Source organism: Bufo bufo, chromosome 1, assembly GCF_905171765.1.
Source record: "Bufo bufo chromosome 1, aBufBuf1.1, whole genome shotgun sequence".
NCBI classification, from domain to species: domain Eukaryota; kingdom Metazoa; phylum Chordata; class Amphibia; order Anura; family Bufonidae; genus Bufo; species Bufo bufo.
The window spans coordinates 479,642,735-479,662,904 of NC_053389.1; the positions used below are offsets into that span (position 1 = coordinate 479,642,735).

General features: G+C 42.9%; 1 protein-coding gene across 1 annotated transcript in view; it reads right to left on the reverse strand.

The window, feature by feature from the left end:
• Positions 1–1,413: 1,413 nt before the first annotated feature.
• SLC35E3 (solute carrier family 35 member E3) overlaps positions 1,414–20,170 on the reverse strand; it is a 29,323-nt gene continuing 10,566 nt past the window's right edge. The window contains exons 3-5 of the mRNA XM_040409772.1: positions 14,118–14,276; positions 13,969–14,051; positions 1,414–2,080 (exon numbers count right to left, since the gene is read on the reverse strand). Coding sequence (XP_040265706.1) covers positions 1,894–2,080; positions 13,969–14,051; positions 14,118–14,276 — 429 coding nt within the window. The 3' untranslated portion in view covers positions 1,414–1,893. The remainder of the gene's footprint in view (positions 2,081–13,968; positions 14,052–14,117; positions 14,277–20,170) is intronic.

Sequence of the window (20,170 nt, forward strand, 5' to 3'; positions counted from 1 at the left end):
TAATTAGTAGGAAATATATATATATTTTTTTACTATTTTCTGTTGTCTAAGGGTACTTTCACACTAGCGTTGTTAAAATCCGGCAGGCAGTTCCGTTGCCGGAACTGCATGCCGGATCCGGAAGTCCGTATGCAAACGGATATCTTTTTTTTCCGGATCCAGATACGTTGGACTTATTCATTGAAATGCCGGATCAGTCTTTCCGGTATCAACAACAAGAATAACAGATCCAGTATTTGATTTTTTCAAAGCTAGAAAGAACTACGAATGCGCAGAACAGAAAACCGGATATGGCAATTTCCGGAACACTTGGTACCAGATCCAGAATTAATACATTTCAATAGAAATTAATGCCGGATCCGGCAAGTGCGGTAGTTTCCCGGAATTTTAATTGGTACAATGGATGGAATGGAAGACATCCTGATGCATACTGAACAGATTGCTTTCCATTCAGAATGCATTGGGACAAAACGGAAGCGTTTTTTTCCGGTATTGAGACCCTTTACCGGATTTCAATACTGGAAAAGAATAACGCTAGTGTGAAAGTACCCTAAAACTTGGGTGCGTCCTATAGTCCGAAAAATAAGGTTATGTCTTCTATCTTTTTGGCTGGGTTATTACTCTCCAATCTCTACAAGAAGAAACCATACAACTCAGTGGATCAACCAGTAATAAAGCATAGCTGATTACTTACCTGACAGATCCTGTGCTGCTTCTCCAGCTCTCTCAACAGGGCTCTATTTTCCTGGCCTCTTCAGTGCAGCGCTCAGTCCAGTGATTGGCTGCAGCGGTCACGTGTTGTCACCGCTGCAGCCAGAAAAATAGAGTCCTGTTGAGAGAGCTGGAACAGCAGTGCAGGATGTCAGGTAAGTAATTTTCCATTCTTTATTACAGTTCGATCCTCTTGAAACCAGATAACCCCTTTAATAATAGCATTTCAAATGCACAAGAATATAGCTCAGCTCTTTTTCAGTCATTTTTGCTTTTTCAGACTGAGAAGATTTCATTAAGGCTACATGCACACGACCGTTGTTTTGGTCCGCATCCGAGCCGCAGTTTTTGCGGCTTGGATGCGGACCCATTCACTTCAATGGGGCCGCAAAAGATGCTGACAGCACTCCGTGTGCTGTCCGCATAAAAAAATATAACCTGTCCTATTCTTGTCCGTTTTGCAGACAAGAGTAGGCAGTTATATTAATGGCTGTCCGTGCCGTTCCACAAATTGCGGAACGCACACGGACGCCATCCACGTTTTGCGGATCCGCAATTTGCAGACCGCAAAACAAACAACGGTCGTGTGCATGTAGCCCTATAGTAACATAATCCATGTTAGAAATCCAAGGCTGACCATGGGGCTAATCCGCACGGGGACACCGACTGTGGTTTCCACATGGAAAGTGAAATCTAGCAGTCCAACAAAGACATTTGGAGACTGGTTTATGAAAAGCTCTTCAAGTTTATTCAATATGAATATTGAATATCTGGAGAATCCATTCATACAAACTTTGAATTTGCACTCACAGAGGTTTCAAAGTTTCTTTGCTGGGAGTCCAATAAGTTTGGCTGCAGAAACTGGAGCGCCAGTAACCAGCAAGGAACATTTACATGAGGATCTTTCAGCTTGATGCAAATAGCATTACCTTCTTAAAAACTAAATTAAAAAATATCCTTCATTGACAACAGTAAACTGTTGTCATTACGATTCATGATAAAAATGAGATACAATGGCGATTTAATTGAATGGCGACACGTACATTGTGTCTATGCATCTTCTGGCACACTCCATATACACTTTACGCTGAACGCTGCTCCTTTTGTCTTCACATTTCCTTTCATTCTTGCAGTTTATTTAGTACTGTTCTTCAATGACAGTGTTGTCTGAGGAGGCAACATTCAGGGTCTCTGAACCAATTTACTTTTACTGACTTCTTGTTCATTAAGTTTGAAGTGGGTATACGCCAAGATACCCAGTATTGTGCAAATTATTCCAGCTCCTTGATTTAGAGATAAGGGGTCCTGAAATAGCATGTATCCTCCCAGGAGGGTGATGCAGAACTTGAAGTGTCCAAACATATTGTAGCTAGGTTTAAGTTAAGGATTAACATTGCAGCAGCACTAAAGGTTAAAAGGGTTGTCTAGCCTAGGAGCCAACAACCTTAAAGGTCCAATACAAAAAAAACCCTCTCACCTGTTCAGTCCTGCCGCACCCGCACCGTTCCCAGACGCTTCTGGTCCCTGCAGGACCAAGAAATGGCTTAGTCCTTTGACAGCTATAGCCAATCACTCATGTCAATGGTCACGTGCTTTAATGGCCCTTCACTAGCAATTACATGCCATTCAACCAGGTATGACTGATGACACCAGTGATTGGCCTAGGGTTGAGCAATATACCGGTGTCAGCGATATACCACGGTATTAAGAAACAGCAATATGGCAATATCAGTTTCCTAATAATTGCAGTGTTTTGTGACATCATAGGAGCGGTCACATGTGCACTTACCGCTTCTAAAACATCTGCATCCTGGTGCCTCTATGTTCCGATTTATTCAAGTCTTGGTCCACGTCGGAATCAGATAATGGCCAAACACACGAGCGAGGCAAACAAAATCAGTCAGCAACCAGTCTGTCCGACAGAGTTCCCCTGATTCCTGGCCTGCGAATGTCCTAGCCAAGGCGGGGGAAGAGGAGTGAGAGACCCAAGGTGTTGCTGTCTGTCTATGGCCCCTTTCAGACGAGCGAGTTCCATGCATCGGTCAGTGCTTGGAGGTCAGCATGGGGGCTGCAAGTTCAATGCGTGGAACTTGCTCGTTTGAAAGTGGCCATGTCTTCAGTGGCCCTGCACATTGTGATGGCACTTGATCTCTATAGCCAATAGTAGGCATTAGGGAATAATATACAGGTCATCATGAGTCCCATCAGTATAAGCCTCATACAGTATAATGTTTCACTGATGCCCCTATATAGGTGCAACAAGAAAACACTACTGTATGGGGGCGACAAGACATTATTATACTGATGGGGAGGGGAGGCGGTTAAAAATTGTTGTCCCATACAGTATAATGTCTCCTTGACCCCTTACAGTATTATGTCAACTTGTGGCCAAGCCTAAAACAGTATAATGTGTCCTTGTGTCCCCATTACAGTATAGTTCCTGAGTCCAGACAGTATAATGTCTCCTGGTGACCCCATGCAGTATAGCGACTCCTTGTGGCCCGCAGCCTGTCCAGTCCATATGTCTCCTTGTGGCCTGGGCCATACAGTATATTGTCTTCCTTGTGGCCCAATGTTATGTTATCATTATCTGGTAAAGTATATGGACATTTATATTTTTTTCCTTTAAAATCTATGCCTACTTGTAATAGGAGCAAATGTTTTATACTTTACAATTAAAGACCTGAAGCACGAGTCCATAAATTTCTTAATATCATCGTTATTATGGGAATATTTTTGATATAGCCCAACCCTAGATTGGCCTAGGCCGAACAACCCTTTCAGGACAAGGCCATTTTCTGTTTTTCACCCCCTGCCTTTCTGGAGCCATAACTTTAATATTCTGTTGAGCTCTTCTATACTAGGGGCTTGTTTTTCAGGATAAGTTGTACTTTCTAGTGGCACCATTTGATATTGCATACTATAATTAAAGGGGTATTCTGGTTAGATTACATTATCCCCTATCCACAATAACTTATGTCACGAGAACAGGGGCCCCATGGGACCCCCGCCGATTATAAGAACGTACCCCCTGCCACGAATGGAGCGGCCGGTCAGACATGCGTGAGGCCACTCCATTCATTTCTATGGGAAATTAATGGAACACATGTGTGACCGGCTCCTTTCATTTCAGGGGAGGCTACAGAGAGCACGGGGTCCTCAATCTCATGAATGGTGGGGGTCCCAGCAGTAGGTCCCCCACCGATCTAATAGTTATCCCCTATACTGTGGATAGGGGATAACTAAATCGAACCAGTATATCCCTTTAAGTGGGAAGCTGGAAAAATTCCCAAATGGGGTGGAATTGGAAATAAAACCCACAATTCCGCCACAGTTTTATGGTCATTTTTTCAGTGTTCCCCATGTGGTAAAACAGTTTTTTCCCCCCCTTCATTCTCTGGGTCAGTACGACTGCAGTGATACCACATTTATATATTTTTTATTGTGTTTTAATAAATAAGGGCTGAGTTCACATCACAGAGCAGACTGCCAGATTTTGCAGGATCCAGATTTGACGGATTTTCTACTTCACCTCTGGATCCCCATTGACTCAGATGAGGTCCGGAGGTGATCCAGACGATTTCTAGCATAAATGCTAGGTTTCGACTGGACAAAAAAACGTTGCATGCAACAGTTTTTTTGTCTGGGCAATAGCTGACATTTGAGTACCGATCAGGCAGCTGGATCTCCAAAATGGAGATGTAAACTCCTGAGCCTAAAACTTTAAAAAAATTGATTTTGATATTCTGACCCCTACAACTTATTTTATATTTACGCCTCCGTAGCTGTGTGAGGACTCATTTTTTGTGGGGTGATTGATGAGTATGACTTTTTGAAGCAAAAAAAAAAAAAAGGCGAATCAGTCATTTTGATTTTTATTCTGTTACGCTGTTTGTTATAAATTCTTTCTTTATTTTTTACACATTTTAAAAGTCCCCCTAGGAGATTGAAAGTGCAATCATTAGATCACCACTATTGTAGAATCATAAACCTACGACGATTACTTTAATAGTATACACATAGCGGTCCATTTGGACCAATTCGCGTCTTTTTTCATGTGCTACTGATATCTAAAATAATTCAACAATATACTGGAAAGGGTTAAAATTCCCAGTGATTGCAGATCACCTGCTGTTGTTTTAATCTTTTTCAATTGAATCTTTTCTTGATCAATTGCCTGTATTCCTACATTCACTGTATCGCTGTGCTAGCTATTATTTCTCCTCTCAAGGAGTCCCTTCTCTGCTTGGTCACTGTTCTAAAAACACACACACACACAGCCCTCCTGCCTCCCGACATGTTTCGCTGGAAAACAAGCGTCTTCAGGGGATAATGCAGGTATGTGTGTTGGGGGCGGGAACCATCATTTAATGCCTCGGTGTCTCATGGTCTATTATGTGTATCCAATCATTTCTTACGTTCATAGACTATCACACTATCATTCTCACAGCTTCAGCTCCGATAGGTAGAAGTATCACAAAAGTTCCAACCCAGCACACGCCTCTCTACTCTAACAGGCCAGTGCTTCTCTGGCTCCACCCCTCTAGTTATACCTCAAACCCCCGCTCCTCCCCTCCTCCGTCGCACCCCACCATTCAAGGCAGACTGCGCATGCTCGGCATCCTCATATCGCAACTTGTCCTCGCGCATGCACAGCATCTTAGAAACCTATCTTCCCCCGACTATGCCTCCATCCACGTCATATCTAGGACGGCGCCTGCACACCGTCTTGCAATATTCCTTCCTGCATGCTGTACTTCTGCGCAGGCGCAATTTCTTCCTATACTCACATCGTCGGCGCATGCGCACCAGCTTAGAGATTTTCTTCTAGCCAAATCCATCTCTGCTAGCATGTCCTTACATTTTAAATGGGTGAGCGAACCTCATAATTTCACTCATCCCTTCACTCCTCTATGCCTGCGTCTATATCTGCATCTATATATACACACCACTCTTATTTTAATCCTTCCCTTATATAATCGTGACCCCATTTGGGTCCAAGGATGTTATATAGACTAGGAGGAATGAGGATATTTTAGAGGAACAGAAAGGGGGGTGACCTGGGGGGGGGTTCACACCATTTGGATTATATTTCATGTTCCATCCATTTCCTAGTGGGCTATAGTTATAGATGGCATCATTTGGTTAGATACTTGATTGTATTTACTATTTTCTTTTTTTCTCTTTTCTTTTCAATCTACCTTCAAGGGGCTGTCCACTGTTATCTTCTGGTAAGTATGTTAGTTCTACATATATTTATTTTATTTTAGAATTTATATCTCGGGCCAGATGGTTCTCCACCTCATCAGTATCCTCTTTTAATTTTATCATATATGTCAGTGATCATTTACTATCTAAAAATATTAGAAGGATATTGACCAATATTAGATTTGTATTTCGGCCATAGTTCATTTATTAAAGGTAAGATGCAAAGGTTAAACCTTCATTTAGTCCTATTGGGAGAGAGACTTCAAACGGTAAATCCATTTTGTCTCCTCCTGTTGTAGCCTCCTATCAATATCGCCCTGTCTGGGACCCGCCTTGACTTTTTGTATCCCCCATATTTTCAATCCAAGGGGGCTTCCTCCATGATATTTCTTAATGTGTACGAACAAGGGTGTTTCTTCATTCGTATTGAGAGTGCTAAAATGCTTTGAAATTCTTCTTCTCAATTCTTGTGTTGTTTTACCAACATAGATTTTTGAGCACTCACATTGTATGGCGTATACAACTCCTACTGTCCTGCAATTAATGTAATCACGTATAGTGTACACCTTCCCATCACTTGGATTTGTGAATACCTTTTTTGGAATCATATACCTGCAGAAAATACATCCTCCGCAGGGATATGATCCTTTTGTTGTCAGCCATGTTTTCGACCATTTTTTCCTCTGAAAATGGCTGTGTACCATTATCTCTTTCAAGTTCTTTCCTCTCCTATATGTAATTGATGGATTTTCTGGGAGCACCTCTCTCAGATCATTATCTGCTCTCAAAATCTGCCAATGTCGTTTAATTATGCCATATATCCGTTGATGTTGTGAATCATAGGTCCCTATGCATCGTATTGTTTTTTCATCCCTTGATTTTTTCCTCTGAAAGAGGTTTTCTCGATCTATGTTTTTTGCCCCATTGTACGCCTTGCGTAGTACTCTTTTAGGGTATCCTCTGGCCAGAAATCTCTCATAGAGCACTCGGCTCTCATCCTCAAATGCTGTATCGTTTGTACAGTTCCATTTGGCTCTTAGGCATTGGCCAGCCGGAATACCCTTCTTGAGAGGCCGTGGGTGAAAACTCACCCAATGTAGGAAACTATTAGTTGATGTGGGTTTCCTATATACCTCTGTTGTGACACTGCCACCGGGTCCAAGATTTATTTTTAGGTCGAGAATAGTTTTGTTGCCATCCTTGATTACTGTTTGGCTTGGGGGTATAGTATTTCTTTTGTTGATAACCTCCTCTATTTCTAAGTTTTCTTTTAATATCGGTTTTCTGATTATACACTGCGTGCAGAATTATTAGGCAAATGAGTATTTTGACCACATCATCCTCTTTATGCATGTTGTCTTACTCCAAGCTGTATAGGCTCGAAAGCCTACTACCAATTAAGCATATTAGGTGATGTGCATCTCTGTAATGAGAAGGGGTGTGGTCTAATGACATCAACACCCTATATTAGGTGTGCATAATTATTAGGCAACTTCCTTTCCTTTGGCAAAATGGGTCAAAAGAAGGACTTGACAGGCTCAGAAAAGTCAAAAATAGTGAGATATCTTGCAGAGGGATGCAGCACTCTTAAAATTGCAAAGCTTCTGAAGCGTGATCATCGAACAATCAAGCGTTTCATTCAAAATAGTCAACAGGGTCGCAAGAAGCGTGTGGAAAAACCAAGGCGCAAAATAACATGCCCATGAACTGAGAAAAGTCAAGCGTGCAGCTGCCAAGATGCCACTTGCCACCAGTTTGGCCATATTTCAGAGCTGCAACATCACTGGAGTGCCCAAAAGCACAAGGGTGTGCAATACTCAGAGACATGGCCAAGGTAAGAAAGGCTGAAAGACGACCACCACTGAACAAGACACACAAGCTGAAACGTCAAGACTGGGCCAAGAAATATCTCAAGACTGATTTTTCTAAGGTTTTATGGACTGATGAAATGAGAGTGAGTCTTGATGGGCCAGATGGATGGGCCCGTGGCTGGATTGGTAAAGGGCAGAGAGCTCCAGTCCGACTCAGACGCCAGCAAGGTGGAGGTGGAGTACTGGTTTGGGCTGGTATCATCAAGGATGAGCTTGTGGGGCCTTTTCGGGTTGAGGATGGAGTCAAGCTCAACTCCCAGTCCTACTGCCAGTTTCTGGAAGACACCTTCTTCAAGCAGTGGTACAGAAGAAGTCTGCATCCTTCAAGAAAAACATGATTTTCATGCAGGACAATGCTCCATCACACGCGTCCAAGTACTCCACAGCGTGGCTGGCAAGAAAGGGTATAAAAGAAGAAAATCTAATGACATGGCCTCCTTGTTCACCTGATCTGAACCCCATTGAGAACCTGTGGTCCATCATCAAATGTGAGATTTACAAGGAGGGAAAACAGTACACCTCTCTGAACAGTGTCTGGGAGGCTGTGGTTGCTGCTGCACGCAATGTTGATGGTGAACAGATCAAAACACTGACAGAATCCATGGATGGCAGGCTTTTGAGTGTCCTTGCAAAGAAAGGTGGCTATATTGGTCACTGATTTGTTTTTGTTTTGTTTTTGAATGTCAGAAATGTATATTTGTGAATGTTGAGATGTTATATTGGTTTCACTGGTAAAAATAAATAATTGAAATGGGTATATATTTGTTTTTTGTTAAGTTGCCTAATAATTATGCACAGTAATAGTCACCTGCACACACAGATATCCCCCTAAAATAGCTAAAACTAAAAACAAACTAAAAACTACTTCCAAAAATATTCAGCTTTGATATTAATGAGTTTTTTGGGTTCATTGAGAACATGGTTGTTGTTCAATAATAAAATTAATCCTCAAAAATACAACTTGCCTAATAATTCTGCACTCCCTGTAGGTGCTCCCTATATCTGTATATTGGCTGTAGTCTGTTCTCCTTGTTGGTCTTGTATTATTGGGGGATTTTATTTATATTTGTCCTGTTTCAAAGTCCCTCTTATCTCGTATAAATTTACAGTGTTTTTTCTTTCTTTAATTTCTGTCTGCAAGTTTTCAATATTTTTCTGTAGTTTTATTTCAAGGTTACTGAATTCTGTCTGGGAACGAAGGATCTGAATATCCTGTGTTTCTTTTTCAAGCTGAGCTGTTATTTAGTCAGCAGTTTCTTTTCATACTCCACGATAAATGCCTGCATACGCAGTGAATTTTCTGTCAGTAGTGACTCCCAGCCCTTTATGAAGTCAGTATCCTCTTGATGTGAATTAGGGGTAATGTTTATTCTCATTCCCCTATATACTATTCTTTGTTGCAGGTAGGTTTCTAAGCTTGTAATTTCCCATAGGGAAATGATATATCTTTTATACGTTCTGTTAATCTCCCTAAATGCTTGCGAGATATCTAGCGTATTGATAAGGAGGCTTTCTATAGAAAACACTCTACTTGCTTTGGACAAAAAAGAGATTGGCTATTTGGTTGATTTGACAAAAATCCTGCCATGATCCTACTTTCAGATTTTACTACCATCCTTCTTTAGAGTACATCCAACTATCGCGACCTTTTATGCCCTACCAAAGGTTCATAAAAAGCGAGAACCTATTCCAAGAAGACCAATCGTCTCAGGAAATAACATGTGTGAAGGCATAAGCGCATATGTAGATGCGATTATTAGACCATTTGTACAGACCCCTCAGTCCTATATTAAGGACACTAGTGACACTGTCACCAGGCTAAAGGATATTCATATAAATGACAATACGCTTGTAGCTAGCCTAGATGTAGAGGCACTATACACGAGCATACAACATGAATTAGGTATAAAAGCAGTGGAAACCTATCTGTACACTAAGGGCACTCAGTTTCACGAACACAATAATTTTGTTAGCAAACTCCTACGGTTTTTACTCACTCACAATTTTTTTTATATTTGATGGACAATTTTATTTACAGACGAACGGCACCGCGATGGGCACGGTTTGTGCACCAAGTTTCGCTAATTTATTCTTAGGGTGGTGGGAAGACAAATATGTATTCACGGAACACAATACACAGAGCACATTTTATTTTGGGGTAGATACATAGATGATATTTTTATTTTTTGGGATAGCACTGAATATGAGTTTTTTCAGTTAACTAAAAGCCTCAACACTAATGATATAGGGCTATCCTTTACAGCTGAGATTCACAAAACTAGTCTTAATTTTCTCGACCTAAAAATAAATCTTGGACCCGGTGGCAGTGTCACAACAGAGGTATATAGGAAACCCACATCAACTAATAGTTTCCTACATTGGGTGAGTTTTCACCCACTGCCTCTCAAGAAGGGTATTCCGGCTGGCCAATGCCTAAGAGCCAAACGGAACTGTACAAACGAATCAGCATTTGAGGATGAGAGCCGAGGGCTCTATGAAAGATTTCTGGCCAGAGGATACCCTAAAAGAGTACTACGCAAGGCGTACAATGGGGCAAAAAACATAGATAGAGAAAACCTCCTTCAGAGGAAAAAATCAAGGGATGAAAAAACAATACGATGCATAGGGACCTATGATTCACAACATCAACGGATATATGGCATAATTAAATGACATTGGCAGATTTTGAGAGCAGATAATGATCTGAGAGAGGTGCTCCCAGAAAATCCATCAATTACATATAGGAGAGGAAAGAACTTGAAAGAGATAATGGTACACAGCCATTTTCAGAGGAAAAAATGGTCGAAAACATGGCTGACAACAAAAGGATCATATCCCTGCGGAGGATGTATTTTCTGCAGGTATATGATTCCAAAAAAGGTATTCACAAATCCAAGTGATGGGAAGGTGTACACTATACGTGATTACATTAATTGCAGGACAGTAGGAGTTGTATACGCCATACAATGTGAGTGCTCAAAAATCTATGTTGGTAAAACAACACAAGAATTGAGAAGAAGAATTTCAAAGCATTTTAGCACTCTCAATACGAATGAAGAAACACCCTTGTCTGTACACATTAAGAAATATCATGGAGGAAGCCCCCTTGTATTGAAAATATGGGGATACAAAAAGTCAAGGCGGGTCCCAGACAGGGCGATATTGATAGGAGGCTACAACAGGAGGAGACTAAATGGATTTACCGTTTGAAGTCTCTGTCCCCAATAGGACTAAACGAAGGTTTAACCTTTGCATCTTACCTTTAATAAATGAACTATGGCCGAAATACAAATCTAATATTGGTCAATATCCTTCTAATATTTTTAGATAGTAAATGATCACTGACATATATGATAAAATTAAAAGAGGATACTGATGAGGTGAAGGGAACCATCCATCTGGCCCGAGATATAAATTCAAAAATAAAATAAATATATGTAGAACTAACATACTTACCAGAAGATAACAGTGGACAGCCCCTTGAAGGTAATGACCTAGATTGAAAAGAAAAGGAAAAGAGAAAAAAAGAAAAAAGTAAATAGTAAATACAATCAAGTGTGTAACCAAATGATGCCATCTATAACTATAGCCCACTAGGAAATGGATGGAACATGAAATATAATCCAAATGGTGAACCCCCCCCACCGGTCAGCCCCCTTTCTGTTCCTTTAAAATATCCTCATTCCTCCTAGTCTATATAACATCCTTGGACCCAAATGGGGTCACGATTATATAAGGGAAGGATTAAAATAAGAGTGGTGTATATATAGATGCAAATATAGACGCAGGCATAGAGGAGTACAGGGATGAGTGAAATTATGAGGTTCGCTCACCCATTTAAAATGTAAGAACACGCTAGCAGAGATGGATTTGGCTAGAAGAAAATCTCTAAGCTGGTGTGCATGCGCCGACGATGTAAGTATAGGAAGAAATTGCGCCTGCGCAGAAGTACAGCATGCAGGAAGGAATATTGCAAGACGGTGCGCAGGCGCCGTCCTAGATATGACGTGGATGGAGGCATAGTCGGGGGAAGAAATGTTTCTAAGATGCTGCGCGAGGACTTAGGAAAAAACAGAGCAGTATGTAAGCTGGCGCGCACGCGCCAAGTTGCGATATGAGGATGCCGAGCATGCGCAGTCTGTCTTGAATGGTGGGGTGCGACGGAGGAGCGGGGGTATGAGGTATAACTAGAGGGGTGGAGCCAGAGAAGCACTGGCCTGTTAGAGTAGAGAGGCGTGTGCTGGGTGGGAACTTTTGTGATACTTCTACCTATCGGAGCTGAAGCTGTGAGAATGATAGTGTGATAGTCTATGAACGTAAGAAATGATTGGATACACATAATAGACCATGAGACACCGAGGCATTAAATGATGGTTCCCGCCCCCAACACACATACCTGCATTATCCCCTGAAGACGCTGGTTTTCCAGCGAAACATGTCGGGAGGCAGGAGGGCTGTGTGTGTGTGTGTTTTTAGAACAGTGACCAAGCAGAGAAGGGACTCCTTGAGAGGAGAAATAATAGCTAGCACAGCGATACAGTGAATGTAGGAATACAGGCAATTGATCAAGAAAAGATTCAATTGAAAAGATTAAAACAACAGCAGGTGATCTGCAATCACTGGGAATTTTAAGCCTTTCCAGTATATTGTTGAATTATTTTAATAAAAAGATCTGAATAAAAGTGAAGTTTTAGATATCAGTAGCACGTGAAAAAAGACGCGAATTGGTCCAAATGGACCGCTATGTGTATACCATTAGATCACTTCTCCTACAGAATGCATTTATTTAAGAATGCAGCCTATGGGAGATTCAATATATTATTATGGAGCACCTGCAGGCCTCCATAGGAATATATTTGTGGTGGGCATCTTAACCTGGAGCAGGCTCCAGCCTACCACCACCAACAAACGGCTTCCCTAATCTCAGCGTTGGGAAGCTGTTCAGGCCCCGAGAGTGCAGCGCTCCCAGGGAAAGCCGCCGCAGATGCCATGGTCACAATTGACCCCAGAATCTGAGGCTTTAAATGTCTGAGGCGTTACACGTACGGTGGCGGTCCTGAAGGGGTCAATATGAGAAAACATGAGACACTATAAGCTATGTTTATGTGCAAATAATTAGTTGTGGATTTTGAAAACAACCTCCACACCTAAATGGTACAGTGGTATGAAACTATTGGCAAAATCTGCAGAGAAACCCACACATATGTGGCTTTTGTTGATGGTTTAGAGCCACTATGCAGAGTATAAAGTCTGCTGTTTGAAAATATATAATCTCTTGCTTGGCTCTTTCCATAACTCCCATTAAAGTGAATGGCTAGAGAGTTCTGCGCATATGCAGGCACCTCTCCGCTCGCTCTTAGCCTGGATGCGACGGCTGCCTGACTAGGCAACACAGGGGTCCGGGGAGCACTTTTTTGGAGACAGATGCAGATTTCACATTTTGGGTGTCAGACATGTAACGCATACCCTGAAGAAAGCAGTCCTGTTAGTTTTTATCCTTGACCACCCCTTATTATGGCTGATCAGACAAATATTCCTCCAGCAAGCCATATCCAAAAGTTAAGAGCCAGCAGCATTTAATAACTATAATATGGAACCCATAAATAATGAATACTGAATATTCATTCAAAGTCACATAAAATCACAAGCAATTTAAAACCACACAGACAGATAGAAGGTACAAAAGAGATGAAGCAGCCAGCGAAACGGATCCCTGGATAAAGCAGCTAGCGAAACACGTCAAGAATGGGACATCACCGGTGGCCAGAATTCTCCTTCTGGGTAACTACTATTTTATACCCCCTTTGCTAGTAATTTTTTTTTTTACCGCTAGCACTATTCTGCTCAGGATACTTTCCTTATTTTTAGAGGGTTTATGATAGAGCTCTGTTAGAGATAGAGGTATCTTCATTATTGCTATTGGAAGTTGTGATACGGTAATGTGTAGCCATTTTATGTGCACTAATACATCACCTATGGTGGAAGATGCCGTTGTATAGTCTGTCCACCAGATGTCCCTTTTGTATCTGTGTGGTTTTAAAATTCTTGTGATTTTATGTGACTTTGAATAAAGATTTGGTATTAATTATTTCTGGGTTACATGATCTTTTTGGAGTGTATTATTGATACATATAACCAGTTTTGTGCTAGGTCTGGATTTATAGGGTATAAAGGATACGTGACAGGTGAAGTATTGCCAATGATCCAGTAGATAGACAGGTTTACAGTGAATGCAATAACTCCGGAGAGAAGGACCATCACCTGTAATAGAGAACAGTTATGCAATGGTTCCAGACAGACTTCCATCCAAACAGAAATAAAACTTACCAGGGCTGTGAATGACCATGGTCCAAATATCCCTCCTTCACCAATGATAGGCTCAAAGAAAGGAATGACGGAGAGCAGCATAGCGGAAGATAAAGGCGCCTGGTAGTACAGAAGCTGCATAGAGTTCACCTGTAACTCATGCTGCTTGGCTCCAACCCACTGCAAATAAATGAAAGGTCCAAACGGTCAATAAAACTAAATAATGGAGGTGAGGGGTAGAGGGCAAATCTTGCAAACTGCTGACTGTCTGTACTTTCCTCTATGCTTTTGGAAAGCAGATATTTTTCGATGAAACAGTTCTGAGGTCTAATTTAATAAAGTGTATAGAGCTTTGTGCATTGGTGTGGAGGGCTACTTAGGCCTAGAGCACCCTTCCTCGAGCTTTATTAAGAGAGGCACTGGTCCATGACCCTTGTGGGGTCTTCTGGTTTGGATGGTTAAGCAATTTTGGAGACTCTTCTCCTATAGATAAAATGCAGTACTATTGCAGTAAACATGGGACATGCCACACATCTAAAATCAATCTAACTTTTTCAAGCAATGTCTAAAAATTGAGAAGCCAAATAATATTTTTTTGGTCACCAAGCTAAACCTCAACATAATTAGAAGTAAAACAAATAAATAATTTACCGTACACTACTGGGGACTGGCTGATGCGTGGCAGCATGTACAGTCGTGGCCAAAAGTTTTGAGAATTACATAAATATTGGAAATTGGAAAAGTTGCTGCTTAAGTTTTTATAATAGCAATTACTCCAGAATCAATCGTCTACCTTCTAGAAATGTCCCGTCCTTCTTCCTGTCGGCGGCCAGAAAACTCGCGCAGGCACAGTACCGCCTGCACGATCATCAACCTCCTGAGGGCAACAGCCTCAAAAGTCTCACTGGGCATGCGCCGTTGCCCTGAGGAGGTTGATGATCGCGCAGGCGGTACTGCGCCTGCACGATCATCAACCTCCTCAGGGCAACAGCGCTCAGGTTACATCACTGGGTTCGGCGCATGCCCAGTGAGACTTTTGAGGCTGTTGCCCTCAGGAGGTTGATGAGTTTTCTGGCCGCCGACAGGAAGAAGGACGGGGTATTTCTAGAAGGTAGACGATGACGTGGGGAGGGGGCGGAACCTTTTTCCGGGGCTGTGGGAGGTTATTTGAGGATCAGGAGGCGTTCTTGGGCACTGCAGGGGGGCGTCACTGGGCACCGGAGAGGGGAAAAAAACGCCCCTCTGGGCACCTTGGAGCCTCATTAGCATATCATAAAAAGGGCTTTTATATCAAAAGGACAAAACAAAATAAAGTAAAAAGAAGACTGCTGGAAATAAGGTACTTTAGTGAACATAGCGATGGTGACAGCTTAAAATGGTAAAAGCAGGTGACAGATTCCCTTTAAGAAGGCTTCAGGGCGTCCAAGAAAGTCCAGCAAGCGCCAGGATCGTCTCCTAAAGAGGATTCAGCTGCGGGATTGGAGTGCCACCAGTGCAGAGCTTGCCCAGGAATGGCAGCAGGCAGGTGTGAGCGCATCTGCAAGCACATTGAGGCGAAGACTTTTGGAAGATGGCCTGGTGTCAAGAAGGGCAGCAAAGAAGCCACTTCTCTCCAAAAAAAACATCAGGGACAGATTGATCTTCTGCAGAAAGTTTGGTGAATGGACTGCTGAGGACTGGGGCAAAGTCATATTTTCCGATGAAGCCTCTTTCCGATTGTTTGGGGCATCTGGAAAAAGGCTTGTCCGGAGAAGAAAAGGTGAGCGCTACCATCAGTCCTGTGTCATGCCAACAGTAAAGCATCCTGAGACCATTCATGTGTGGGGTTGCTTCTCCTCCAAGGGAGTGGGCTCACTCACAATTTTGCCCAACAACACAGCCATGAATAAAGAATGGTACCAAAACACCCTCTAACAGCAACTTAATTCAACAACAGTTTGGTGAAGAACAATGCATTTTCCAGCATGATGGAGCACCGTGCCATAAGACAAAAGGGATAACTAAGAGGCTCGGGGACCAAAATGTTGACATTTTGGGTCCATGGCCTGGAAACTCCCCAGATCTTAATCCCATTGAGAACTTGTGGTCAATCCTCAAGAGGCGGGTGGACAAACAAAAACCCACTGATTCTGACAAACTCCAAGAAGTGATTATGAAAGAATGGGTTGCTATCAGTCAGGAATTGGCCCAGAAGTTGATTGAGAGCATGCCCAGTCGAATTGCAGAGGTCCTGAAAAAGAAGGGCCAACACTGCAAATACTGACTCTTTGCTTAAATGTCATGTAATTGTCGATAAAAGCCTTTGAAACGGGGGCGTGGCCTGGACGTCTTCAGGAATGGCCGCGTGAAGACAGAGCTCCGCCGCCATTAGCTGCTAAAGGAGACTCTCCTACCGCGCCATCGCAGCACATGGGGAAAAAATTGCTGGGCAAGCCCTCCACCTCGTCCCGATCATCCGCCTGGGGGAATAAGACGCTCGATTCCTACCTCAGCCGTCCACTCCGCGCGGTTCCGTCTGGTTGCGGCCTGCTCCCATCTCAGGCCTCCGACGCGTGTGAAGGTGAAGAGACGAGCGCACAGCCGCCGACAGGTACGAGCAGTAATCCAGCCTTACGGCTTCCTACCTCCTCCCTGTCCCCACTAGCAAGGACTTTCCTACCCACTAGCGCTGTGGGGACACAGCTAAATCCCACAGGGGCAGGAGAGGGGCTACATCCAGCAGGAGGCACAGCCGCCAAAATCGGCAGCTAAACAAGCCAAACAAATGGCCACTCCGTCCCAGAAGCGGCGAGATTGGGCCGAATACTCTGAAGATCCCCCTAACCAGCAGCATCATAGAAGGGGAGAGGGAGGAGAAGCTGTTACTTGGGAGCAGGGAAATGAATATGAGGACGAGGGAGAGGGAGATCTTCTGCAACCTTCCCAGGGCCCTACAATACTTCAGCAGACATTACAACATTTGCCTACTAAGGATGATTTTAAAATGCTGGTCTCAGAAGTCAGAAATGCCTGTAAATCGGAAATCTCATCTTTAAGGCAGGATCTGAAGCACTTAGCAGACCGCATGGACACTATTGAAATAGACCATGATGACACCCGTAGAAGTGTGGCACATTTACAATCTGTTATTGCTTCTCAATCCCAAGTTATCAGGGACAATGCACGTCATCTGGAAGACCTAGATAACAGAGGGCGCAGAAATAACATCCGTGTACGGGGTTTGCCTGAAGCTAATGCGGAAGAAAATCTGCAGGAAATATTATCTGAACTTTTTAATGCTTTATTAGGCACACAGCCACCCCAGTTTATCAAGCTTTATCGAGTTCACAGAGCGCTGCGGCCTAAGTCCTCATCCACGCAGCCCAGAGACGTCATTTGCTGCGTGCACGATTTTCAGGTGAAGGAAAGCATTATGTCCAAAGCCAGGGAAGCACGCTCCATTGATTTCCATGGCGCTTCTGTTCATTTATATCAGGACTTATCTTGGTGCACACTCCAAAAAAGAAGAGTATTACAGCCTTTATTGCAACTGCTGAAGGAAAAGAAGATCCCTTATAGATGGGGGTTCCCGTTTGCATTAATAGTCACGAAAAATGGCAGATCCTCCATCTTGCGTCAGCATTCAGACCTCCCTGATTTTTGTGCTGCTTTGGGCATTGAGATTCCATCCATCACGGACTGGGAACTACCGGATCCACAGCCTGCCCTGGGTCCAATTTGGCAACCTGCCAGACAAAGGAGAAGAAGATCTTCCCCCGCTGGAGGGACCCCTCTACGTGAGCCACAAGATGAACCCCCATGATTGCTGCATGGACTTCATTAGCTTAAATTGTATCTCCTACTGTTCTTATTCGCCAGGAGGCGACGGCCTTATGGTTCTCTGTTTAAGATCCTATGTTAGTAGAATTGGTTTATTGTTCAATTCTCTGGTTATTTCATGTTCTAATAAGCTTTGAAACCTGGCCCATCCTGTGCCAGTCCAGTCATGCTTCCAATAAGCAGACCAGTAGTTTCGCCCTCCCCCCCCAGCTTCTGTTGGTTGGGCTGGAGGGGAGGCAGTTTGCTGATATTAATATCACTAGTTGCTGCTCACTGATCTGTATCTGGGTGGCAACACCCAATGTTCTGATACTAAATGGTGTATTCTTTATGTTTGTATGGTCTTGTGTCTCCCCCCCTTCCCTTTTGTGTCTCTTTTTATTGTTTTTTATACTCAGGTCTCCAGAACCCAAATCACAATCGACTGAATGCCTTAAGGTGTTTTCATCTGTGACAGTGTCCTTGAGAAGGATCCATTGCAGCCACATAGCAAGTACATATATTCCATGCTTTGAAAATGATTAAATATGTCTCGCTTAATGTAAAAGGTCTTAACTCTAATGTGAAGAGACGCCTGGCACTTACTGAGTGCAAGTCTCAGAAAGCTGACATAGTTTTTCTTCAGGAGACCCACTTTGATCACCAGGGCTCTTTCAAGTTTGCGCAATACTTATTCCCTCGTATATATTCTGCTTCCTCTGGGAGAAAGAGAGCAGGTGTTGCCATTCTCATGTCTGCTGATTGCCCTTTACAGGTGGAAGATGCTATTATTGATCCAGCTGGCAGGTATATTATACTAAAAGCCACACTCAATGGTAACCCACACGTACTGTGCAATTTATACGCTCCGAATACTGCTCAAATCCCTTTTCTTAACAAGGTGTTCTTGAAATTATCGAAGTTGCTCCCAGCTGCATTGCTAGTAGGAGGAGACTTTAATCTCTCCTTCTCCGAGCGTCTAGATAGATTAACCCTTCAGAATAGACCGCCTACTAAGGATCAGTGTCGAAACTCACGTCTTTTTAGGCGTCTTATTAGAAAATTCGAATTATATGACCTCTGGAGAATTAACTACCCCACTGCAAAAACGTTTTCTTTCTTCTCACATCCACATAATACACACTCCCGTATAGATTACTTTTTTGGTAATATCCCAATTTTAAGGATGCTTGCAGATGCCGACATAGGACCAATTTCCTGGTCGGACCATGCTCCAGTGTCAATTAACATTAAAACATCAGGTTACTACCCTAGAGTATGTCATTGGCGCCTTAATGAATCCTTCCTACACCAGCTGCCGCTTAGGCAGGAGCTACGTGAGGGCCTCACAGAATACTTCACCTTAAATCAGTCCTCAGGACCCCCTATATCTATGATATGGGAAGCCCACAAGGCAGTCTTTAGAGGCGCATGTATAGCTATGGGGTCTCGACTGAAAAAAGACCGTACTATGCAACAACACAATATCACCTCACAGCTGAAGGATTTAGAAAAGATGCTAGAGTCCCGTTGCTCGCGGCCTCTGCTTAGGCGCATTATAACCCTGCGTGCTAGATTGAAGGAATTATTGTTTTATAAAACTGAGAAAAAATTACTATATTCGCGTCAAAGATTTTATATGTGGGGAAACAAACCGCATACCCTCCTGGCTCGACAGCTTCGGGACTCTGGCACTATAAACACTCCGACTGCAATGAGGCGAGGGGATGGGGCAATAGTGTATGACCCAGAGGTCATTTCCAACTTATTTCAAGATTATTATAAGGCACTTTACTCTATCCCTCAACAACTCCCATCTGACCCAAGGCGCAGTAGACTCTTCCTGGATTCCTTTCTTTCTAAGTGTGATCTTCCTCAGTTGTCAGGAGAAGCTCTTGCCTCATTAAACGCTCCCATTACTGTGGAGGAACTACAGGAAGTACTGAAACAGCTGCCCAATAATAAAGCCCCTGGGCCAGATGGTCTACCATACATCTATTACGCAACATTTTCTGATATTCTTTTGCCACATATGACGCTGTTGTTCAACTCTTTCCTACAAGGGTCACCAATACCCACTTCAATGTCACACTCATATATAACTTTAATACCTAAACCGGGTAAAGATCCCCTAGAATGTGGAAATTATAGGCCCATTGCACTTCTTAATTCGGATCTGAAGATTTTCACGAAAACTCTGGCTAACCGACTTTCAGACTGGCTACCCCAACTGATCCATAAAGATCAAGTGGGCTTTGTTCGAGACCGACAGGGCG